At 41.9% G+C, this 27385-nt stretch overlaps 1 protein-coding gene across 1 annotated transcript in view; it reads right to left on the reverse strand.

The window, feature by feature from the left end:
* Window positions 1-27385, reverse strand: part of GALNT2 (polypeptide N-acetylgalactosaminyltransferase 2) — a 245143-nt gene that overhangs the window by 151829 nt on the left and 65929 nt on the right. The window contains exon 2 of the mRNA XM_082249573.1: window positions 5627-5720. Within this exon, the coding sequence (XP_082105699.1) occupies window positions 5627-5720 (94 nt within the window). The remainder of the gene's footprint in view (window positions 1-5626; window positions 5721-27385) is intronic.

Here is a 27385-nt window from a genome sequence, read left to right on the forward strand (position 1 = left end):
GGTGCCTTGGCCTATAAAAGTGCCCAAAAATTGTATACAAGCCGATGTGTGGATGAAGGATGCCCTTTTAGTTACACTAAGTCACAGGTTTTCATTGTGCACCATTACAATCTTCTAGCTGTCGGCATCCTAACAACCAATGGCATCATCAGTTGATAATGAGGATGCCAGTTGTCTGCATAGCATCCTTGTTTGACCCTCCCCTGCTCCTCTCCATCAGCGGTGGGGTAACATTAGCTTGAGTGATGGAGAAAAACAGAGAGGAGAGAAACATTGGAATACTAGTCAGTACTAGTTTGCAAAAGTATATTTGCTTTGGAAGAATAAATCACCTCGAACGTTGGGTGTCCTACATGGACTTGTGGATGTTTCTGCATTATGTTAAACTATTCGAATAGCTTTTACATTTTAGAACGGGGTGCCTCGAGACTGTCCATAATTTTTAAAAGGTGCCTTGACTGAAAAAAGGATGAGAACCACTGGTTTACACATTAATGGCTGTGTGCCGAGTTAGTTTGAGGGGACAGCAAATTTACACTGTTATACAAGCTGTACACTCACTACTTTACATTGTAGCAAAGTGTCATTTCTTCAGTGTTGTCACATGAAAAGATTAAAATATTTACAAAAATGAGAGGGGTGTACTCACTTTTGTAAGATACTGACCAGATACTATACTTGTACTAGGTGTCATTGATTATAATGTAAGGATTAGGAAGCATCTTCCTAAATAAGTCCGCAATGATAGCTCCCATATGTCTGTTCTAGCAGCTTTCTAAGATAACCAACAAAACAATAACCGGAAGTCCCCATCAAAAATCCTAAAGAATATCAAAAGGTCCATCTACTTATTTAGGTCCTTAATTGGTAGCCAGCATCAAAACCACACTATATAACTATATTTGGCTTCATATAGGGGTCAATCTCAACACGAACACAAAACCAGTGATTCGATTTTAAAACTGACAGTTAAATTTATAGCCATCATTATACCTAGGACCCAAAAAAAGATCCAGTATGCTTCTCATCAGAAGAGATGTAAAAACAATTCACACATTATGTGCCATTTTAATTATTTTTTCTATTACTCGAAAGCCCAAATATCTCACATCAGAGGCATCAGCATCAACAAATAGCCATATATATCTTTTCTCTTTTTTAGATTAGCGATCCCTCAGCCTATCACCATCCCTCTTCTTTGTACTCCCGTAATAGAGAAACTGGCAGACAAAGCAATTTTTTTTATTAATTTTAGACAAAGCAATTTAAAAGAAATATGTCACACCTTAGAACTGCGATTTCAAAACCATATTATTGGTTTATTTTTAACAAACCGAATGAGAAAAAATTAACATGGCACTTTACTTTATAAATCCCATTCAATAAAGAAGAAAAAATAAAAACAAACATTGCAATATACACTATATTGCCAAAAGTATTGGGACGCCTGCCTTTACACGTACATGAACTTTAATGGCATCCCAGTCTTAGACCAAAGGGTTCAATATTGAGTTGGCCCACCCTTTTCAGCTATAACAGCTTCACCTTTTCTGGGAAGGCTGTCCACAAGGTTTAGGGTGTCTATGGGATTGTTTGACCATTCTTCTAGAAGCGCATTTGTGAGGTCAGGTGCTGATGTAGATGAGAAGGCCTGGCTCGCAGTCTGCGCTCTAATCCATCCCAAAGGTGTTGGGTTGAGGTCAGATTTCTGTGCAGGCCAGGCAAGTTCCTCTTCCCCAAACTCGCTCATCCATGTCTTTATGAACCTTGCTTTGTGCACTGGTCCAAATCATTTGGTGGAGGGGGGATTATGGTGTGGGTTTTTTTTTTTTTTTTTCAAAGGTTGGGCTTGGCCCTTGGTTCCAGTAAAGGGAACTCTTAAGGCGTTAGCATGCCAAGACATTTTGGACAATTTCATTCTCCCAACTGTGGGAACAGTTTGGGAATGGTCCCTTCCTGTTCCAACACCAGTGCACAAAGGTCCATAAAAACATGGATGAGTGAGTTTGTGGTACAGGAACTTAACTGGCCTGCACAGAGTCCTGATCTCAACCTGATAGAACACCTTTGGGATGAATTAGAGCGGCAGACTGCGAGACAGGTTAAACATTCCCATAGACACACTCCTAAACCTTGTGGACAGCCTTCCCAAAAGAGTTGGAGCTGGTATAGCAGCAAACGGTGGGTCAGCTCAATACTGAACCCTACAGACTAAGACTGGTATGCCATTAAAGTTAATGTGCGTAAAGAAAAAAATAAAATAAATAAAGAAACACAAAATTTGTTGTCAAGATACCAAGTTTATTTGCATGCCTAATGTATAGATATTATTTTTTTTTCATTATTCAAATTTTTAGGGAACTTCTAAGGCACTTAGCCTAAAAAGAATATGGCAATTACAAGTAAGAATGCAGGATAGAACACATGGACCTATTATTTCTATTTTTTTTTTAATCTTCTAGATAGTACTAGATATTTTAGAAGCTAGAAATGGGATCAGTGAATGCAAGCATCAAATCAGCCCCATCCACGGCAAAAACACTGACTCGCATGGATGAGTTTGCTTCTGTAATCTGTATACAATGTCATTCTTTCCACTATGCAGCGGGGATATTCATCAAAGCAGTATGAAAAGTGTACAGACTGCTAAATATTTGAGAATATAGGGGGGAAAAAAGATTACTGTATGAATACAATCAAATGTCATCAGGTCATCTCAGAATTTCGAGCAAGAGATATTGTATGAAAAGCCTATAAAAAAAGGAACTTCAGTCACACCTTAAAAGTTTTTGAAGAAAATACATGCACCGTGTAAAATTTGATACGATCATTCATCAAATTTTTCTAAATCTGCCATTTTTCATTGTAAAAAAGCAGGCTGTAACTGAACTCGCAATTTTAGGTCGCTGTGGCCATTTTAACTTCGGGCAGGTGAAGCCAGCGCCCTCAGTTTTCCTTACAATAAAAAACAAAAATAAAAATGCCCGAAGACTCCTGATAAAAAATATCCCAGGAGTCAACAGGAGTGGAGTTTTTTGAAAATTGAAATTAAAATTGGAATTAAAATTGAAAATTAAAATTTGGATAATAAAATTTTTGGATAAGCGCAGCTTCATTTTTCATTTTCAATGGTTTTTATTGAAATTTTTTACAAAGAACATAGAAAATACACAGAAACAACAAACAGTATCACATCTTTCCCAATTGTCCATCAGTTATTAAAGAAAGAAAGAAGCAGAAAACATTTGTGGTTTGCAAGCTCCTAACACGTACTTGACATTTTCCCTGAGGCATCAAGAGAGTTATTCAAGCTACATAGTACTAGTCAAGATTTAGAATTAGTTTGGTCGCTAAGCTAACTGCATTATTCATAAAGAGAAAATATTACAAGGCGCCGCAAACTTCCATTGTTGAGTAAGAAAACAGGTTGCTTTGCTTCCTGCCGTACCCCATCACCAGGAGAGATAATGCTAGCACATGCAAGCGGCAATTGGGAGGAAGTGGAAAAAGAAGAAGAAAGAAGGAAGTGAAAAAAGAAGAAAGAAAGAAGGAAGTGAAAAAAGAAGAAAGAAAGAAGGAAGTGGAAAAAGAAGAAAGAAAGAAGGAAGTGGAAAAAGAAGAAAGAAGGAAGTGGAAAAAGAAGAAAGAGAGTGGACCAGACCCCCCGCCCCACGTTTCCAGGACCTAGACAGCTGGCAACAAGTTTATGGGTTAGCAGTTAGTTAACGGAGCTATGGCTCCCACACCCTATCAAACATCTTCATTTTATCGTTTAATATGGCAGACATGCGTTCATTCACCATAATCCAAGAGAGTTTATGCGAATGGCAGGACAGGAGACCTCCAAGACCTTGCGATCGTGATTTTTGCAGCCGTAAATATAAAGGTGATAAGTCGTCTCTGGGCCCTCGCACAGCTTTATTTATATTATCTTTTTATTCTATTTATCCAGCTTTGGGAAGGCTGAACAGGTAGCTGCAGCTGTCCCTCACTACACCTTTTAGAGCCCATTCACACTAGCACGACTTGTGAGGCGACTTGTGTAGCCCCAGGTCGCTTGACATAACAAAAGCAATGTTAATCAATCAGTGCCGTCTTAATTGGCACTACTGAAGTCGCTCCGAGTTCAGAAAAGGGTCCTGTACTACTTTGAGGCGACCTGTGATCCGACTGTCCCATATACTTCAATGGGAGTCGCCTCCTTATCTTAATTGACACGACTTGTTATCAGGCTTTCCAGGAAGAAGAAAGAGATTAGCCAGGCATTCCCCACAGACAAAGTCGCCTGTCTCTTCAAAGTAGTGAACAAGTCTCTAAACAAGTCTCTAAACAAGTCTCTAAACAAGTCTCTAAACAAGTCTCTAAACAAGTCTCTAAACAAGTCTCTAAACAAGTCTCTAAACAAGTCTCTAAACAAGTCTCTAAACAAGTCTCTAAACAAGTCTCTAAACAAGTCTCTAAACAAGTCTCTAAACAAGTCTCTAAACAAGTCTCTAAACAAGTCTCTTCAAGTCACGGGGCGACTTTCTGGTCGTGGTAGTGTGAACCGGCTCTCACGTGATAGCAGGGGCCTTCTCTTTACCTATTAGGAGTAGAGTTTTGATGCAATTTGCCTAGGCAGGGGAAGCAGGAAATGCACAGAAACTATATATAAAAAAAAAAAAAGTTTTAGGAGCTAGAAAATAAAAATAATAATTTTTCCATCCATTAGTATTTAAAGAGGGGGAGCAACTGCTAATAGAAGTTAAAAAAAAAAAGGGGGGGGGGAGACTAAAGATCCACTTTAATGTACAACAGCTTTTTAGTGGGGAGCAGACTGTTTTCTCAAGGTAACCTTCAAACTATTTTGTCTCCTATTCGTAGTCCTCAGAATTCCCGGCCACTTTTTTCTTTATGCTACAGCATAGGCAGTGAATCTTATTGGTACGCAGATAAAAACTCTTTGAGAACCATATAAAATTTCGATATGACATTTTGAAGGTTTTAAAAACACAATTTCTGCCATTCAGTACAAATCTGCATTACATGCACATTTACGCCTGTTTTCGCTTTTTAAACACGCTACAAGTACAGAACAATACCTGTTGATCTGCCAGAAATGCACTCTGTACTTCCCTGTAGCTTCTGACCTCGCTGTGAATAATAAATATTTATTGGACTTATGCTTGAGTTGTGACGCCTTCATTCTTTTATATTGGACTCTTCAGACTACTCCGGGGTTCTCCAGAACACCCAAGCTGACAGGGAACAGCTTTCACAATATGGAGCTGATACATGTTCCCATGAACAATCTGGGTCCAGCTCCCTATTTTCCATTTTATTTTACTATTTTGTGGAAAAGTGCAGGTAATTGCAGCCTGTGAACTGATAGATAGGAAGCAGAGCAGGGAGTACAGTGCCCAATAAAAAAGACTTAGGTGATTTTTTTTTTTTTGGGGACATACACAGCACAACCCAGACCGACAATTGCCAAATTTTTCACAAAAGATACATTCCTAACAGGCTGTTAGTTTGGACATGTATTGCAATTAAAAGTTTCAATGAAAAAGACTGTAAAAAACAGAAAATCACACTTTAATATGGATAATGCTGAATAAATCACATAAATCTCAAATTAAATTTTTACCCGGTGGAAGGGTCTCCAAGTTTTGAGTTTTCTCTTCTTCATTTATGCTGTGTGGGTCTCTTCTTTTAAGCAAACCAATATCATTCCAATCGTCCTACAATAAAATAAAATAAAATGAAAATGCTCATTGTTGAATGCAACAATAATTAATACTAACCACAACATTCAGCTCTACAACTCCGTATTTATAAATGCTGTTTAAAGAGCAATTAATCCTAAGGCGATACTCAACACAGTTTAATTGACATTGCCTCTTCTATTTCTGTATGTGGATGATGGCACTGTAATGATTTTAATTAAAAAAAAAAAAAAACATCCAAGTACCTATTTCCTAATAGATATACAGCGGTCACATGACCCAGCTCTTTTCCAGCCTGTCTGCAGAGAACCATAAGCAAGAGGAGCCTTTAGTCCTCTGCTGCTGGTCACATGTTCAAACTCAAAAAAAAAAAAATCAGGTTTTGGAATACATAGTACAAATAAATATCAAACTGTTTTAAATTGGCATACAAACGTATATTTGAAATTAGATCTTTATTATTTTGTGGAAATAACATGGTGTGGGCAAATTTCTGCCACTAACCAGCTGTGTCACGCCCCTCCAGCCTGTGTTTTAAAAAAAGAGGGAGGTGAAGCCTCCATTAATCTACATGTAATATCCCACCCCCATTATGTTTAGCTGGTTAGTGGTCATGGTGGGAGGAGCATGAGAGTGGGCTGTCATTTAACACTGTGTGTATGCCCACATGTGTGACTCTATAGTAACATGGCCTGCTCAGATGTGATAGGGAGGAAATGCTCAGCATAGAAACTAGGAATGGGCTCAGCGTGTTCTGATCATACCCGCCAGGAAGCCGTCACTTCACACTGCCAATCATAGGCAGTGAGACATTTCCCAGGCTCCCAGCTGCACATACACACGCTGCCTATGATTGGCAGAGTGCAGCGACTGCTTCCTGGCGGGTATGATCCAAACACGCCTGAGCCCATCATTAATAGAAACTCACTGAAAACTGAGCATGTGCAGAGTTGCCACCACAGCTGCAAAAATCCCTAGCTGAATTGGGAACATGACCAGAAGGTGGAGAAAGAGAGCAGCACGACCAACCAGGTTTTTTGCAGAATACAGACGAATCTTGTAGGGACTATGAACAGCATGCAATACAGTATTTATTGATATGAGGTGAATTTAATGACACTTTAATAACCTAAATACATAAAAAACAGGGCACAGAAATAAAAAAATGGGCGGGGGGGTGTTTATGTAAAGCTGGGAGGAGAGTCATCACATGACCTGTCAAAGGTCAAATTACTTTTACTCGAGGTACAACATACTTGAAACATCGCCCGCATTTTGCTTTCTTTAGAAAGCACAATGCAGATGCTGACTGAAGACAGATTAGAGAGAGCAGGGAGACCACAGAAAAAATGGCTGACTAACAATGATAGAAGGAAACAGATATTCAAGATATATTCATTCAATCTATAAATGGGTACTAAGTGCACCACATACAAGCCAGAAGAAACTCCAGGAACAGACTAAAAACAAACATTAGGACTTCATGGAAGAAGAAAATGAAGTCCATTTATGCTCAACCTCATTTGATATGTAGAACATTAAAGCAGTATTAAACCCAAAAGCAAACATTTATTATATTGCAGCTTACCAATTTTCTGTTTGGTGATCCAGTCAGTAAGTCTGTTTTTTCAAGAGAACAAGCTCTTTTGCAGACGTATCAAGTTACAGGGATGAGACAAACCATTTAACACTGATATGGGTGCTTACAATGATAATTTTCTATTTATTCATGTAAAACCTTTATCCCAAAAAGGTAAAAAAAGTTGTTTGCTATATCCGCTTATAAAAGGGTTAGCTGGAGTTTGGCTTCAATTTATTAGTGTATTTAAATTCCCTATAAACACTTCCCTCCCTCCTTCCGGACTGACAATGCTGCTGTACAAAGGTGTCCCCTGGTCTCCTTCATCCAGAGTGGGGGCGCTCTAATACAGGAGGTATGTTACTGGCCAGATTAACAGGTGAAAACAGAGGGGAGGGGGGGGGGGGTAGGAAAGTCAAAAAAAAAAAAACCACATCTAATGACTCCCAAGCTGCAATATGTTACATTTTTTACAAATTCAAGCTGTGGGTAGCCCTGCAAGCACCACCCGACTCCACAAATGTCAGTCCAACGGCTGAACTAGATAGAGCCATGTATGGCTGGCTTTAGAAGCACTGTAGACTGGGTTATTGTGGATCCAGATTATTTACAACAGGAGGAACAGAACCTTTTTAAAACTTTGGGATTTAATGGTTTCCTGCCTTATTGCAAAATGGTTTTGTTTTATGTACTTTACTATACACGCTTTCATTTTTAAAACTTCCACCATTTATTATGTGACTTAGGCCCCTTTCACATGGGCGATCTGATCCGATCCGCCTCTCAGTTTTTCGGGTGGACCTGATCGAATGCTCCATGCATCTCTATGGGGCAGCGGGTGTCAGTGGAGACATCTCCGCTAACACCCACTGCTATCCGATCCGGTCCGTGAAAGTCGGACGGATGGAAACCCTATTTTCCATCCGTCTGGAGGATTGGATCGGATGAGAGCAGACAGGCGGTCCATTCTCATCCGATCTCCCCATAGAAGACAGTGGGGATCTGACCGCTCCATCTCTGCACACAAAGCGGAGACAGAGCTGTCATCTGCCTCCTCAGCGAGGATCGGCAGATCGATCCCCCGCTGAGCAGAACGGACTGTCAGACGCACCACCCGTGTGAAAGGAGCCATAGCCACTTTGTGACCAAAGTCTGCACAGGTTTTATTCTTACAGGACTTACCTGCCACTAAATAAAGGCATTCTAAACCTTCTAACCTGCGCCAGATTTACATTGATCATGTAGTTTTGTGGAGGGAGATTTACTAGAACAACAAACTCTCAGAATCTGGTGCAGCTGTGCATGGTAGCCAATCAGCTCCTAACTTCAGCTTGTTCAATTAAGCTTGGACAAAAAAATATGGAAACTGATTAATTTCTATGCAGAGTTGCACCCGATTTTGCATGCTCCAGTCTTAGGCCTCTTTCACGCGGCTCCGTTCCGTCAACGGAGCCGTTCTGCTCAGCGGGAGATCGATCCGCCGATCCCCGCTGAGCAGGCGGATGACAGCTCCGTCTCCGCTCTGTGTGCGGAGACGGAGGTGTCAGATCGGCGCTGTTATCTATTGGGGAATCGGATGAGAACGGACCGCCTGTCCGGTCTCATCCAATCCGTACCGCCACACGGATGGAAAATAGGGTTCCGTCCGCTATGGGGATATCCGCTGCCCCATAGAGATGCATGGGGCATCCGTTCAGATCCGCCTGAAAAACTGACAGGCGGATATGAACCGTATGTGTAAAAGGGGTCTTTCCCCTCATGGTGTCATCTGTTGTCTTGTACGCACAGCCTATAGTAGAGTAAAATCTTCACATGCCTGAGTCAGCATTTTCAGTGTTAAAACATAAGGCATGCATCATGGCAGGTCCTCTGCATGTTATCTGTCTGTAGTGTGAGACCTGACACTTCCTATTCAGAAACTATATATTTCACAATCCACAGGTCTCTCCGTCTAGTGCTCTTCAGGTGAGAGCTAAATTATTAAATCAGACAAGCAGGCAGAGTAATTAACACAGAACTCACCATGCAGCCTTTTATCACATTAATACTCCCACATTTGTGATGGTGAGGCTTGGATTGCAACCCGGAACAAGAACATGCCTGTCCATTTAATGAACAGGGACAAGCTAGGCGGATTATTGTATGAACATAGGGGAATCAATCAATTATGGCACTACAAACTGCAGCAACAATATATGAGCCAATCATTACCGATCCGATATGAGCCGATCACCGATCATGGTGTTCTCTTCTACGGTCTGATGCTCTCTATCCTATATAATGCAGGACTGGTCCACAATGTACAGGATGAACTTAGAAAACGGTTACAGGCAGGTCAGTGAACAGTAAAAACTTTGGGGGACTGGGCACATGAAATAGAGGAAGCCTGCTAGAGCAAGGAATAGGGCAAATATATCACTTTATTCATCATTCCTTAGGTAAAACGAGCAGAAAAGGTGCTACTGAACTGTACTGTATTGTAGTGTCCTTTTGGAAGATTTTGGGTTCTCCGCCATTTTTCTGATGAGAACCCAGAGGATGCAATGTCTTCTCCTGCAGGGGTCTTCAAACTTTGGCCCTCCAGTTGTTCAGGAACTACATTATCCCATCATGTCATGTCTGTGAATGTCAGAATTTTACAATGCCTCATGGGATGTGTAGTTCTGCAACAGCAGGAGGGCCGTAGTTTGAGGATCCCTGGTCTACTGACACCATTATAATGTCAGGATATGCCCAGATAGCTGGACCAGCCTCTCAGTGCACTGCTGAGGGGCTGAGCCAGACCCTCACGCCTCCTCCACAGCCTGGTGCTCCAGTGAGCGCTGGAAGGGCACAGCACAGAGTGGTATTTTTTTTTCCTTTTCCCACACATCTCATTTAATAATAGTGCCATCACCTAGAATTTTTCCAGGTAAAGAAAGCGCCAAGCAGCTGCAATAATGTACAGTGGCCCTGCCTGCCAGTGCAGCCATTTCTGCCTCTGTTAGAGCCAAAACACACAAGCTAATGCCGGGGACATGGATTAAAGTTTTTCATAAACACACAGTAGAAGGTATACATAGACCTAATTAAAATTGAATTAAAGTTAGACAAAATCAGTTCTTTTGGCAGATTTCCCCAGTTTTTTCATTTAAATTAAAAGGAATAGTGAAATATATATATATATATATATATATATATATATATATATATATATATATATATATATATATATATATATATATATAAAAGTTTGGGGGTTCTAAGGAATTTTCTAGCAAAAAATACAGATTTTTTTTTAAATCATATTTTTATTGAAATTTTTCATTGCAAGAAAAAGCAATAACAAACATAAAACTGATAATATTTCAAGTGACAAGACAGCGCTCACCAGATAAGGTAAAGAAATTCTCCACCAGTCTATATGGAGGAGCAGGGCAGCCTACGGGGGAGGGGGGGATAGTAAGAAGGCAGAATTCTATACCTGTTCCCCGGAGGGGCCTAGAGGATGACCATAAGCTGCGTCTTGTATGAAAGTAATTGTAAGCAACACGTGTCAGAAAAAGGCTTAAGCTGGATACACACTGACCAACTTTTGTTGGTAGATTTCCTTCAGATTTACCTTTTCAATGTAGTGCAAGGGCCTGCCAGATTGCATACAAATTGAAAGTGTTTAGGTTTGACCTCATATTATATGGTTTTGGTAAGTCTAAAGGAAAAAGTCTTCAGAAAATCTTATAGTGTGTATGGCACATTAGTCTTAAAGAGGTTAAACTGCCCTCACTTGCAGACGGAAGTTCATTCCATTGATCTAAAAGGAAATTATACATTGTAAAACATTGTGTTTATAGTTATCTAGCAGCCTTAAGGGCCCTTTTACATGGGCGTTCCGATCAGATCCGCCTGTCAGTTTTTTAGGCGGATCTGATCGGATGCCCCATTCAGCCCTATGGAGCAGCGGATGTCAGCGGTGACATGTCCGCTGACATCCGCATCCGATCCTGTCCGTGAAATCCAGACGGATGGAAAACCTATTTTCCATCCGGCCTGGGGATCGGATCAGATGAGAGCGGACAGGCGGTCCGCTCTCATCCGATTCCCCATAGAGAGCAGCGGGGGCTCTGACACCTCCCTCTCTGCACTGCAAGCGGAGACGGAGCTGCCATCCGCCGGCTCAGCGGGGATCGGCGGATCGATCCCCGCTGAGCAGCACGGATCTGCCTACGGAGGCGGACCATGTGAAAGAGCCCTAACAATGTTGAGAAACATTTGCCAAGGTTCCTTTTTTTTTCTTTTCTGACATGTGAGTGAGCAGAGAACGGCTCTGTGAGGCTATGTTCACATCTTGGCGTTGCTATTTACAGGCATTTTTATGGGCGTTTTTACACGCATTTTTGTGCAGGCATTTTTAGGTTGACAAGTGACCAATGGAAAAAAAAAACGCCTGTAATCTTCCCAAAAAGAAGCTCATGTACTTTTTTGAGCATTGGGCATTTTGCTTAAAACGTCAAAACGCTCAGATGTGAACAGGGGCCACTGAAAGAAATAGGATTTGTCTTGTTGGGCATTTTTGAGCTGATCCTAGAGCAGAAAAACGCACCTAAAAACGCCCCAAAACGCCTACATGTGAATTTAGCCTAAGAATCTAGAACATGCCATTTTAAGATGGTGGGGGGGGGGGGGGGGGGTGAATCTAGATCGCGTTTTTTTTCATGATTAATCATGCAGCTCTAGTACACACGATGAAATTATCGGACAAATTATTATTTATTTTTTTCGGTGTTGTATGCTAGTCTCCATATCGAAAATAAAGAATTTACTAAAGTGAAAAAAAATTCTCATACGACAGAATAAATATTTGGAAGTCATGTAATATGTTGTAGTGTATTTGTATTGTATTTTCGGACAACTTTACTGATTAAAGGAAAACTGTACGATCGTACGCTGTGTACCAACAATCAGATTATCATACGATCACTTTGAAAGCGCTATTTTTCACACAATTTTCTGATCGTGTGTACAGGCCATAGAAATGGCTAAATAGACTAAAATAGCAAAACCAGCTTTTGCAGCTATATTCACCTTCAATCTCACATCTCATAAGTTTGTCACTATCACTCCTCCCATCAACATGCTTCTTTTTGGCACATTAGTTGATTGGTCCCTGGTGCGGCTTCTTCCTCCCACACTCCAGTCCTACTCTACAGGGACTTCAAGAGGCTTAAACCAGGGAAAATTCAGGTACTTACACACTGATTAATTTTAAAGTCTCTGGATATCTGTTCACAGCTGGATTGGTTTACCCTGGAATGGGGGGGGGGGGGGGTTGGGGCAGTTTGTATGCCCTTGTTTTTGTATTACCGTATTGATAATTGGGGAATTTTCCTCCTTTGTCTTATCTCATGGCACCACACAGCATCTTCTTGAGCCTGCTGAGGAAATTTTTTTTTTTTTATTGTTCCTGCGCTTAACCCTAGGCCCTGCGAGGCAATTTGTTAAAGTTGTTGTAAACCCACTTTAAATACTTTTACCTACAGGTAATCCTATATTAAGGCTTACCTATAGGTGCTATAAATATCTCCTAAACATGCACCGTTTAGGAGATATTTACAGTGCATGCAGCCGATGACATCATCAGCGCATGCGCTCTGAAGCAACAGCCACCCATGCCGTTCCTTCAGAGCCCTGTGCCGTGAACGGCGGCTCCCGCACGCATGCGCGGGAGTGATGTAATCGCGCCTCCGGCCAATCAGATGGCCGGAGGACGCGAACAAGGAAGCAGGATGGCAGAACATATGAGCTGTCCTGTCGCTGAGCAGGCGGCACTGCGGGGGCTTCGTTTTAAGGTAAGTACTTCATAATGAGCTAGTATGCGATGCATACTAGCTCATTATGCCTTTGTCTTTACAGGTTTTTTTTTTCTCATTTTTTTGCAGAGGGTTTACTTCCTCTTTAAATTAAAGTTTTCTTTTTTTGTCAATGGCATTTTGTAAATGCAGTGTATGCAAGTGTCCTGAGATTACTTATGTGCCACTGTATGTACCCACAGTTTTGTGCATTTTTCATGATTTATGCTGACCTAATAAAAAGAAATTAAAAAAAAATAATCTGTTTTTAGCTTTCAGTGAAGGCAACCTTGCTTCGGTTTTATTTCAGCAAATGTGTGAAATTGTTAAAGTTTAGGTTTTTACGTTTGTGTTATGCTTGTGTTTTCAAGTCAACTCAGCAATACATTCAGTTGGAAAGATGTTATAAAGGCAAAATTAAAAATGATCCATGATACAATGAATTTAGGACGGTAATAATTAAACAAAACAGACAAGCATACAAAATACCAGCCACATGTACAAGCATGGGCATTTTATTTTTCAGTAGCTATTTTTGGCTTTGGTGTCAGTTATAGGAACACGACTAGTAAAAGCACTTTATTTTTGCAGTTTTTAAACCTGGCCCTAAATGCTTCCCTCAGCTGTTTAAACACACAGGGGGTTTAAATCCATACTAGAAATTGCTGTCGTGCTTGGTCAGGGATTTTTTTTTTTACAATGCAGCATTTACAAAAAAGCGAAAATATAATTGGCAAAGCTCTCTGAATACACCAATACCACGTCTTTTTTTTTTTTTAATAGGACCTCAAGGTGATTTTTATATGGTAAACTCTAAAATTGAAACTTTAAATTTTAGGGGATTTTTCCCCTTTGATATTACATGGTGGCACAAAAGTCAAAAGAATCTGTTTGCATAAATTATTAGCACAGCACCAAAGTAAGAATGAGTCACATCTTAGTAGGACGGAATTGGTACACAGGAGCTATTTGCACAAGTGTGCTGAATGACACTCACACAATAAACCTAATTGTCATTCAGCGACTAATGCGTTCTGCAGGACTCGGATATTAACAGGAAGGTGCATCTTATTGAATTGTCTAATTTTACTGTGTAATTTTGCTTTGTTCAGAAGTCTGTATCAGGTGAGAGGAGCCTAATCCAACCCCCATTCATCTCTGCAGCACTTCTAAACTAGTGATCTTCTCGCTGTTTTAAAAAAGCAATAGATCACAATAGCAGTATTCTGTTGCTGTTAGAAAGGAGGCAGATAGGTCAAACGTGGTTGCTTTCAGCGCATTGGAAATCCTACAGATGCCAAGGAAGGTGTGGTATTGCCAAAGTATGCAATGTGGAATAGGAACAGTATCGAAAGTCTTAGCTTTGGACCTCAGCTGACCACAAACCCAAGTGGTTGTGCAAACTGCTAGGACCGGTCTATGGATGGATGGATATCAAAGTGCAATGCCAGCACATTATTTAAAACAGGCAGCTGGGGCAGGAGGTGCCTATACTGTTCTGTTGATCCCATCCTTTGAAGCATGACCAGGGATCCTTTGTGTTCTGGATCAAACAAAAGTGTTAGCATACATTTATACAATTACCTGACTCTAGGTACCTCTTCTCTAAAAAGGTCACCGCAGTTGTTCACAATAATTTCCCGTTATTGCCATCGTTGTTCAGACTTTGCAATTTGTCTTTGACCTTTGCCTCTTGTTAAAGCACAACTCTGGGCAAATAAAAATAAAATTGTCCCTTGCAGCGGAACTGTGCCCACACTGAAAGAGTTAATTGCTTATGTTCTAGAGCAGGGGTAGGCAATCTTGGATAGGTGGTGATCTACTTGAACAACATGGAAGAGATCAAAGGTCACCAGCGTGCAGCACACTTTATTTTTTTTAAAGACATTTAAACCCATTAAAAATAAAGGTTTAAAAAGTTTGGGGCCAGCAGCTTGAAGTACTGCGTAATTAAGAGATCAGTGGTACATAACGCACAGTGCAAAGGTCAGTGGTATAGAATGCACAGTACAGAGGTCAGCGGTATATAATGCACAGTGCAGAGGTCAGCGGTATATAATGCACAGTGCAAAGGTTAGTGGTATATAATGCACAGTGCAGAGGTCAGTGGTATATAATGCACAGTGCAGAGGTCAGCGGTATATAATGCACAGTTTAGGGGTCATTCATAAGTAACACAAAGTGCAGGGATGTGTGGTATGTAGCTTAGGAGTAAGTAATGCAGAGCACAAGGGTCAGCAGTGAACAGTGCAAAGTTCGGTAGTGTGTAACCTAGAGCTAAGGGGTCAGGAGTCAATAATGCTGAGTTCAGAGATTAGTAGTTTTTAACTCAGAGTTCAAAGGCAACTAAAAACACGGTGCGGGGGTCAGAGAAATGCCGAGGTTAGTAGTACAAAAGGCACAGTGCAGAAGTCAGTGGCATGTAAGGGCCCGCTCACACTACAGCAGTAACTGGCGTATTTCTACACTAAGGCTACGTTCACACCTAAGCAATTTGTGGTACGTTTTGCAGAAACGCACTACAGTTTATTTAACATTATTTGCAATGGGTCAGGCTCACACCTCCACGTTTTCAACTGGTCTATTTTTTGGAAAGCGTCAGGGACTTTTTTACCTGCAGCAGTTTGCGTTTTTGGTTCCATAGACTTCAATGAAAATGTGCCAGAAACGCAAGTACTGCATTTTTGACACGTTTCCACAGTTTCCTGTTTTTAACCTGTATGCCAAAACCTCCCCTTACAACAGACTTCCCAGGCTGCCCAGAAAACCAGAAAGTTGATTCATGCAAGTAGCAAGGTAGACAGGAACTTATCAGGCTGGTGAGGCCAGAAAGTTACCTTTACAATACCACAGACCCAGCCTATAAAGGACCAGTCCAGAAGAAAAAGGGATGGATGGAGATAGCTCTGGAAATACATCCAAGATGGGAATCATTCTCTCAAAAACAGAAAGAAAATTAATTTTAAAAATGTGTTTTTTCTTTTTTTTTTCTTTTACAATTGCCTGTGTATTGAAGGTCCACGATTTCTCCCACTGATACCTATAATGGTCCACTATTTTGCCCACTGACACCAACGATGGTCCACTATTCTGCCCACTGACAATGATGGGAAACAGTTCCTGCCACTGACACCAATGATGGTCCACTATTCACTATCCTAAAAAAAAAAAAAAACGCAAACCGCAGCTGCGATTTCTCTGGAATGCCTATGAATGGCAAAAATATACCGGTCTGTCAATAGCACCCAATATATTAAAAGGTTTTATACATATATATATATATATATATACACACACACACACACACATACATACATACACACACACACAGTGCCTTGCGAAAATATTCGGCCCCCTTGAACTTTGCGACCTTTTTCCACATTTCAGGCTTCAAACATAAAGATATAAAACTGTAATTTTTTGTGAAGAATTAACAACAAGTGGGACACAATCATGAAGTGGAACGAAATTTATTGGATATTTCCAACTTTGATAACAAATAAAAAACTGAAAAATTGGGCGTGCAAAATTATTCAGCCCCTTTACTTTCAGTGCAGCAAACTCTCTCCAGAAGTTCAGTGAGGATCTCTGAATGATCCAATGGTGACCTAAATGACTAATGATGATAAATAGAATCCACCTGTGTGTAATCAAGTCTCTGTATAAATGCACCTGCACTGTGATAGTCTCAGAGGTCCGTTTAAAGCGCAGAGAGCATCATGAAGAACAAGGAACACACCAGGCAGGTCCGAGATACTGTTGTGGAGAAGTTTAAAGCCGGATTTGGATACAAAAAGATTTCCCAAGCTTTAAACATCCCAAGGAGCACTGTGCAAGCGATAATATTGAAATGGAAGGAGTATCAGACCACTGCAAATCTATGAAGACCTGGCTGTCCCTCTAAACTTTCAGCTCATACAAGAAGACTGATCAGAGATGCAGCCAAGAGTCCCATGATCACTCTGGATGAACTGCAGAGATCTACAGCTGAGGTGGGAGACTCTGTCCATAGGACAACAATCAGTCGTTTACTGCACAAATCTGGCCTTTATGGAAGAGTGGCAAAAAGAAAGCAATTTCTTAAAGATATCCATGAAAAGTGTCATTTAAAGTTTGCCACAAGCCACCTGGGAGACACACCAATCATGTGGAAGAAGGTGCTCTGGTCAGATGAAACCAAAATCAAACTTTTTGGCAACAATGCAAAACGTTATGTTTGGCGTAAAAGCAACACAGCTCATCACCCTGAACACACCATCCCCACTGTCAAACATGGTGGTGGCAGCATCATGGTTTGGGCCTGCTTTTCTTCAGCAGGGACAGGGAAGATGGTTAAAATTGATGGGAAGATGGATGGAGCCAAATATAGGACCATTCTGGAAGAAAACCTGATGGAGTCTGCAAAAGACCTGAGACTGGGATGGAGATTTGTCTTCCAACAAGACAATGATCCAAAACAAAGCAAAATCTACAATGGAATGGTTCACAAATAAACATATCCAGGTGTTAGAAGGGCCAGGTCAAAGTCCAGACCTGAATCCAAACGAGAATCTGTGGAAAGAACTGAAAACTGCTGTTCGCAAACGCTCTCCATCCAACCTCACTGAGCTCGAGCTGTTTTGCAAGGAGGAATGGGCAAAAATTTCAGTCTCTCTATGTGCAAAACTGATAGAGACATACCCCAAGCGACTTACAGCTGTAATCTCAGCAAAAGGTGGCGCTACAAAGTATTAACTTAAGGGGGCTGAATAATTTTGCACGCCCAATTTTTAAGTTTATTTGTTAAAGAAGTTTGAAATATCCAATACATTTCGTTCCACTTCAGGATTGTGTCCCACTTGTTGTTGATTCTTCACAAAAATTTAGTTTTATATCTTTATGTTTGAAGCCTGAAATGTGGCAAAAGGTCGAAAAGTTCAAGGGGGCCGAATACTTTTGCAAGGCACTGTATATACACACACTGTTTATTTAGTTTGGGTATCTGAAAAGGGAAGGAAGGAATGGAGGGTATACATTATATAACTCATAAGGCAACATACTCTTCAGGAGCTTTCTGCGTATGTGTTAATTCTTCTCGCCCAATAATCTTCTTAGGAATAATGAACATGGCTTAGTATATATTTTTTTTTTTTTTTCTGAGGGTGTCTGCATATGTCACTGGCATCATTGTTAAATCTGGTAACCTTGCATTTGGAATGTCTCCTTGTGACCTATAAGGCCCTTTTCACACTTGTGCGACCAAAAATTTGCGCGATTTTGCCACAATTTTGACTGGGACTTGAAGCAATGCCTGTGTAATCTTGAGGTCATTGGACCTCAAAATGCATCAAAGTTGGACCAAAGTAGTGCAGTCACTACTTTGAAGTCGCACAGATATGAACGGTAGTCATTAGAAATCACAGAGTATGACTTGTCCTGCGACTTTGCAGTGCCAAGTGTGCACAAGTGTGAAAGGGACTCAACTATTTTTTTTGGATTATTATTTATTGGTAGTATACATGAACACTATTCCCCCATCAACACAGACAGTGCTGACACTGCCAAGATATTGTCTTCTCAAAGCGGGGGGAAGCCCTCCCTGCCAGGAGAAGACAGTGATTATTGCTAGCAGCTATAGCAGCTGCTAGCAATAATCGCAAGAAGAATCCGGCAGGCTGGTTGTACCCAAGTAGATTGATCAATCAACAGTCTATGGCTGGCCTAAGACACAGGTTTGAAGGGCGTGACACAGCCTGTGACTGGCAGAAATCCACCCATGCCATGTTATTTCCACAAAATAATAAAAATGTGATTTTAAATATATATTTGTATGCCAATTTAAAAACAGTTTATTGATATTATATATTTTTTGCTCTGTATGCCAAAGGGTTTATTTATTTTTTTTTAATTTTTAATATGGGGCCAGCCGCAGAGGACTAGAAGCTCCTCCTGATTATGTATCCATGTATACAAGATCTGGGTCATGTGACAGCTGTATATTGACTAGGAAAAGGGAACGTGGATGTCTTTTTTTTTTTTTTTTAATTAAAATAATTACAGTGCAATCATCCATATACAGAAATTGAAGATACAATGTAAATTATGTTAAAAAGTGTGTGATTAGTATCACTTTAAATTGCTAACTCCCAGACTCTCATTTAAACCTCCTGTAACAATACTTGGGGTAACTGACCCAATACAAGTATGCAGAAAAGAACTGACATTCTTTTTTTTCCCCTACCTGTTGCAGTCAAATCGCTGAGATTATTCAAGCCAGAGGGTCCGCATAATAGCCAAGCAACTGGCATTTTCAGTAGGAGGTCATCAATGACAGACCACATATTATCGAAGGAAAAGTTAATTTTAACTTAGGCACAGAGCAGGTTATTTCTGCTTTACAAAGAAAGTCATGGTGCGCTATCCCAGTGTTTCTCAACACCCTTTAAAATTCTGCGCAATCTCGAGGCACCCCATTCTACAATGTAAAAAAAAAAAAGTTTTTAAATAAAATAAATAGTTTTAAATATAAAATCGGCAACCTCCAAAACATGGGCCATCCAACATTAGAAGGGATTTTTTTTCCTCCACAATTGCAAACTGGTACTGAATAGTATTCTAACGTTTCTCTTCTCCTTCAGTTTCTCTTCTTCTAATTGCCAATGTGACCCCAGTGCTGATGGAGAGGGGAAGAGTAAACAAGGATGCCATGCGTCATTCTCCTTATCAACCAGTAATGTAATAGGTTGTCAGGGTGCAGTGGCTTGACCTGCACGGTGCCCAGGGTTGTAATGCTGCAAAGTAAAAACTTGTGGCAATTTGTTGCAATTTTTAGGCATTTTGCCAAGGCACCCTTGAAGAACCTAGGAGGCACACCAGGGTGCCACGGCACCCCGGTTGAAAAAGGCTGCCCTATCCCCATCTCCCAACTGGGCTCCTGCATTGTCACAAGAGCTAAAAGTGTCTGTTTCAACGCACAATGCAAGCATCTGCCACTGTTGTCACCCATCAGAAAATCCATCTTGAGAAATGCCACGCAACAGTCACTGTAATGCATGTATATTAACAGGAAGCCTCTTGCAAAGAGATTACAAGAGATCAATAGCAATGAGATGCAACAGTGAAAAGTGAAAACAAATATACATTATTATGGCAACGGTTTATGATACACAGCGCTTTGGCAAACTAAATCTCATTTGGTTCATTTACATTAGCTTCAATTTTATTAATGTACTAGTGTTTATCTTTACTTGCTTTAGGTCACACATTTAAATTCTGTTTGCTAAAATGATGTACGTATTTGGAATGATTCTGTGTGTACTTGAAGTATTTGCTTAGAAGGAGTGATGTATTTAAGCACATATATTGTTTGATATATACAAAGCATCTGAAGTATATTTATAACCAACGTTCCTTGTTTAAACTCACAGATCCACTTTGCCCTAGATCCCACTCCCTCCCCACCTAGATTTCTGGATAGCTGCATAAAGTAAAGCATGATAAAGAATGAGAAATTCTCAGAAATCCAACACTCCAGCACATCTAAGAGCCAGTTCACACTGGGGCGACTCAAAGTCGCCCCGACTTTGAAGCCGCCCCATGCAGCACGACTTCATCGTGGCTTGCAAACTACTTCTCGAATAGAAGTCAATGCAAGCCGCTCCGAAGTCGCCCCCAAGTAGTGCAGGAACCTTTTTCCAAGTCAGAGCAAATTGAGTCACTCTGATTAGAACGGTTCTATTGCACAGAATGGAGCCTGACTTGTCAGGCGACCAAGTCACCTGATAAGTCGTGGCAGTGTGAACCGGGACTTAAAGTCCTCAACTTACTAGGAACATTGAGGTTGATTTAAAGTGTTACTAAACCCACAACAGTAAAATTGATCTGTATATGTAGTATAGCATGCTCGTTATACTTACTGTGAATCCTAAAGTGTTAATCCTCTATAAAAAGGCTGTTTGATTCAGTCTACCCCCCCCCCCCCCCCCAAACATGATATATTTTTTTTAGCAGAGATCCTAGGGTATAAAATGGAAAATCGTTGGAATTTTTTATGTCACGCAATATTTGCACAGTGCCGCAGTTTTACGTCAGCACTTTGGCGTTGAATACCGGTGTTATAACCCCGGTATTTTCTTACAGGACAGGCAGTCTTCTTTCACATAAAAGTGGTCCAGGCAGCAGATTCGCCACAGGATCAGTTTTATGGGTGGCGGGAGAGGTAACCCCCCGCCCCCACTCCCGCCTTTTTCTGGTCGTTTTCACCGCTTACAGGAGCAGTCGGTAGCATGGGAAATGATCCGGTCCGTCCATGTCCCAGGCAGGAAGTTGAGCGAGGGCTAGACGACACCCACTCGACTCTATGGCCTTGGAGGACCAGAGCAACATCATACTTCGCTTCCTCTCAACGGGTACTCCGATGACAGGTACTCGAGTACTCTGATGGGCTGGTGACAGGCACTCTGGTACTTTGAGTACCTGTCATCAGAGCACCCGAGTACCTGTTAGCAGAGTACCCGTCATCAGAGTACCCAAGTACCCGTCATCAGAGTACCCAAATACCTGTCATCAGAGTAGCCGAATACCTGTCACCAGCCCATCAGAGTACCCAAGTACCTGTCACCAGCCCATCAGAGTACCAGAGTACCTGTCATCAGAGTACCTGATGGGCTGGTGACCGGAACCTGGGTACTCTGATGGGCTGGTGACAGGTACTTTTATGGGCTGGTGACAGGTCCTCTTTATTGGGGGGTACAATCAGTGTGTTTTGGGGTGCACTGTAATCGGTAACTAGCTGTTACCTTATTTTCTCCTCACACAGGATCAGTGTGTGAGGAGGAGAACACGGTGACAGCTAGTTACCGTGTTCTCTGTTGACATTCTGTGACCGGCTGTGAATGACAGCCAGTTACGTGGTAAAAACCCAATTTCATTGGCTCTTTACCTAGATCGGGGATGGGCTCTGTCCGAGGGACGAGCCTCGTCCCTGATGGCCGCGCTGTGCGTCCCCGGGGGCGCGCATTGCAGAGAGAACGAGCGGCTCGTGCTGAAGCCGTTCATGTGATCGGCTGTGATTGACACAGCCGATCACGTGGTAAACAGCCAATTTTCATTGGCTGTTTACCTTGATCGGGGATGGGCTATGTCCGAGGGACGAGCCTCATCTCTGATCGCTGTGCTGTGCGCCCCCGGGGGAGCGCAGTAGCGGCGAGAGTGGGCCGCCGTCATAGGACGTCGGCCCGGATCGACAAAAGCTTCCTGCCCCTATCATTTTACAATGACGCGGTATGGAAGTGGTTAAGGGTAGATGTGAGATCTGAGGTCTTTTTGACCCCAGATCTCACATTAAAGAGGACATGTCCTGCTTATTTTTGTTACAAGGGATTTTTACATTCCTTGTAATAGCAATAAAATTGCATTTGAAAGACCGATGCGCAAACATGGTGTGACAAAGTATTGCAATGGCCTCCATTTTATTCTCTAGGGTCTCTGCTAAAATAAAATATATAATATTTGGGGGTTACAAGTAATTTTCTAGCAAAAATTACTGATTTTAACGTATAAACATGTATCACAAATAGGCCTGGTCCTTAAGTCGTAAAACACAACTTTTTTGGAAAATATAAATTGTAGGGGGATAAAAAAAAAAAAAAAAAAATACATACCACAATTTTTTGTAAAATCTGAAAGTTGATGTTATGCCAAGTAAACAGATGCCTAACATGTCACACTTTAAAATTGCGCACGCTCGTGGAATGTCGACAAACTATGGTACTTAAAAATCTCTATAGGCGAAGTGTTTAACGTCATTACAGGTTACCAATTTAGCGGTTACAGAGGAGGTCTAGTACTAGAATTATTGCTCTCACTCAAACCTTTGTGGCGATACCTCACGTGTGGTGCGAACACTGTTTACATATGTGTGTGTGACTTACGCATACGTTCGCTTCTGCGCGCGAGCACGGAGGGATAGGTGCAAATTTAATTTTTTATATCTTATTTTTCATTTTTAATATTCATTTTTTTTTTTACACTGTCCCTATGTAAACATCCCTTGTAACAGAAAATTGGATTTTTCCTTCCAGCTTCCTGTAAAATCTTTTTCTTGGAATACATCATGGGACACAGAGCAGGCTATAATAATGAATGGACACTGGCAAACCAATAGACAGGAGGCTCCCACACAGGAAGAACCTCAGTTTTTGTAGCAAGCAATGAAGATCCTAGAAAAGAGGAGAGTTACCTCTGTGTCCTGTGATGTACTCCAAGAAAAGGATTTTACAGGTAAGTTGTAGGAAAAATAAATTTTCTTTATCTTACGTCACAGGACACAGAGCAGGCTACAAATCATGATTATCTGGGATGTCCTAAAGCAATGCCCTTGAGGGGAGGGAACACAGTAATCCCAAGATCACCCTCAGACAAGAAAGATCTTATACTGCTGCTTGTAGCACGCTACTTCCAAATTCTCTAGCATCCACCTGGTAGAACCTAGTGATTGTATGTACAGAAGACCAGGTAGCAGCCTTCCAAATCTGAGCCACAGAGACACTTGATGATGCACCGCCCATGAGGCCCTTACCACCCTCTGGTAGAGTGCGCCTTTAAACTAAAGGATGGGACCCTATCCTTTAAATCATACGCCTGAACAATGGCCTGGCAAATCCATTTAGAAATAGTCAAACTTGTCGCTGCCTGGCCATTCTTATGCCCTTCCGGCAGGACAAAAAAAGCATCAGTACTCTGAATTAGTGCGGACCTTTTCAAATAGACCTTGACTGCCCGTACTTGGTTGAGAGAATGCAATAATCTTTCTTCTGTGGTCCGAGGATTCGGAAAAAAGGAAGGCAGAGTGATATCCTGGTTTAGATGGAAGCTTGAAACCACTTTGGGCAAAAAAGCTTGATGGGGACGCAAGACCACTCTGTCTTGATGCAGGACCAAAAATGGCTCCTTGCAAGAAAGGATCGTTTGATCTGACACCCTCCTGGCCGAGGTTACAGCAACCACAAAAACCAATTCCCTTATCAAGAGAACCAAAGGAATATGCCTGATAGGTTCAAACAGTTGCTTCTGTATCACAGAAAGCACAAGATTTAGGTCCCAGGGGCATAAGGGTGGCTTAACTGGCGGAACCATGCGAATCACACCTTGCAGAAATGCTCGCATCAACGAGTGAGTCGCTATTGGTCTCTGAAAGAAAATAGATAAGTAGATAAGGCCGAGATCTGCCCCTTAATAGTTCCTAATGCTAACTTCAATTCCACTCCTAATTGTAGAAAGGCAAGAACTTTCCCAATCACATACTTGCGAGGATGCCATCTTTTGGACTCACACCAAGAGATGTAAGATTTCCAGACTCTATAGTAAATTTTTCTAGAGACGGGCTTCCTAGCATTTATCAACATAGCTAGAGCCGGACCCAAAATCCCTCGATCCTTCAAGATTCTGGTCTCAATAGCCAGACTGTCAAATTTAGCGATCGTAAAGCATGATGGAATATGGGACCCTGGGAAAGTAGGTCTGGACGGTATGGAAGTGACCATGGCTCCTCTACTGCCAAATTTCACAATTTCTGAGTACCAAGGTCTCCTTGGCCGAGATGGAGCCACCAGGATCACCAGTTTTCCCTCGACCCGTATTCTGCTCAGCAGCTGTGGCACAAGTTGGACCAGAGGAAAAGCATAGATCAGGGAGAACCGATACCAAGGGATCACTTGCGCATCTATTCCAATAGCGATCGGATCCTTGATTCTGGATACAAACTTGTCCAGCTTGTTGTTGAACCTGGACGCCAATAGATCTACCTTTGGGGTACCCAAACGTTGGCATATTATTTGAAAAACCTCAGGATGTAGGGACCATTCTCCCAGGAAACAACTGCTGGAGACTTAGAAAGACCGCCTGTCAGTTGTCCACCCACGGATGAATCCTGCCGACAAAAATTGTATGCGTTTCTCTGCCCATGCTAGAAATTAGTTTACCTCTTTCTGGGCTGCCTGGCACCTGGTGCTCCCCTGGTGGTTTATTTAAACCACAACCGTGGCATTGTTGGAATACTGAATCCTGACAGGACAATCCTGCAGCCTGGCCGTCCAAAATACAAATGCAAACCAAGTTGCCCGGGTCTCCAATATGTTGATGGGTAAGAGCTTTTCCACCTAAGACCACCTTACTTGGACAGATGCCTTCTCCAAACTAGCCCTCCAGCCCAATAGCCTGGCATCCGTGGTCACTACCTTCCAGAATATGGGCAAAAAATCTCCCCCCCCCCCCGCCACCCCTAATTTTTTGGGTATCAACTATCACATGAGATCCTGCCTTTCCTTTGGGGATAGGAACCAATGGATAATCTAACGCTTGGAGCTTCTTGTTCCAAGCGGACAGAATGCTGTTCTAGAACAACCTGGAAAGAAAATGCGCATAAGGGGTTGCCTCGAATGAGGAGATCATCTTACCCAGCAACCTCATGTTCAGCCGTATAGAGGGATATTTCTTCCCTCTTATGAACCTGACCAGACCCCTTATGACCAAGATTTTTGCTGGAGGCAAAAACACTTTTTCCTGAGCTGTGTCCAGAATCAGACCCAGATATTCTAGAACCTGAACTGCCGAAATGCTGATTTATCTCTGTTTATAATCCAACCCAGGTCTTCTAAGAACTGGACTGTCAGAGTCACATTACGTGTTAGCCCTGGGCCTGATCGATTCTTGAGCAGCAGATCGTCTAGATATCCCACTACGGAGATCCCTTGAGACCCTAAAGAATGCAAACATCGGGGCGAAGACCTATGTAAATACCCAGGGAGCTGTGGCTAGGCCGAATGGCAAGGCCACAAACTGAAAATGACACTGCCTCACTGCGAAACGCAGGAACTTTTCAAGGGGCCCGAAAATTCGCATGTGCAGGTATCTACGGATGCCAAAAATTCTCCTTCCTTCATAGAAGCTACCACTGAACTAATTGACTCCATGCAGAAAGACCGAACGATCAAGAACTGGTTCAGAGCTTTGAGATCCAGAATGGGTCTCACTTCACCGTTTGGTTTTGGCACCGTTAATAGATTGGAGTAAAAACCCGTGAACCTTTCACTGGTCGGAACCTCCACAATCACGCCCTGTACCCACAAGCTTTCTAGGGCCTGGAACAAGGGTTTCCTTTTCAGTGGACTTGTAGGAACATTTATACCTAGAAACCGAGGAGGAACTCCCAAAAACTCTATCTTGTAGCCCTGCGCCACTGTGGACATGACCCACCTGTCTTGTACTATCTTTTCCCAAGCCTCTGAGAACTGTAGAAGCCCCCCCCCCCCCCATGTGAGTGGGGCACCCCTTTATAAGGCAGACATGGAGCCTGTCTTGGCATGCCACTGGATCCAGGGTTCTTTCTGACCCTGACGTCTCCTAAACCCTGACGGCTGATGCCATCGAAATTGTTTGGATGATGACATATTAGGAAGCACAGGAACACTGGGGACCTTAAAAGATGCATGCTTATTCCTTCTTTTAACAGGCAACAGTGCACTCTTCCCACCTGAAATCTTTTGGATATATTTATCGAGATCCTCACCAAATAGACATTTCCCATGGAATGGGAATCCCGTCAGTAACTTCTTATTTGGCAATCTGCCGACCAATCCTTCAGCCACAGGACTCTGCGCATGTGTACTGAGAGAAGAGCAAAGCGAGACACCTGTTGAATGGAATCCTTGAGAAAATCTATTGCAAACCACAAGGCGAAGCATGGTGGAGGTTCTCTGTAAGTGTGGGGCTACATTTCTGCAAATGGAGTTGGAGATTTGGTCAGGCAGATATTTATCCATCATACCATCAGGGAGGTGTGTGATTGGCCCCAAATTAATTCTGCAGCAGGACAATGACCCCAAACATGTAGCCAATGTCACTAAGAACTATTATCAGTGTAAAGAATGAGGAGTCCTGGAAGTGGTCATTTGGCCCCATAGACCCTGTATCCAAACATCTTTGAGTCTGTCTGGGATTACATGAAGAAAGAAAAGTATCCGAGGCAGTCTACATCCACAAGAGATCGGTGGTTAGTTCTTCAAGCTGTTTGACACAATCTACATGCTGAGTTCATTCAAAGACTGAGTGCAAGTGTATCTAGAACTGATGCGGTTTTGAAGGCAAGGGGTAGTCACACCAAATATTGATTTCTCTTTTCATTCACTTTTTTTTTTTTAATTGATGAAAATTAACAACACTTCTAATTCTAATTTCTGAAAGCTTTCATAAAGCAGAGCACCACCCAAACGGGGAAGCTCCGCCTGTTTGCTCCCCCC

The sequence above is a fragment of the Pelophylax lessonae genome, assembly GCF_965119305.1.
Source record: "Pelophylax lessonae genome assembly, chromosome: 3".
Taxonomy (NCBI): Eukaryota; Metazoa; Chordata; class Amphibia; order Anura; family Ranidae; genus Pelophylax; species Pelophylax lessonae.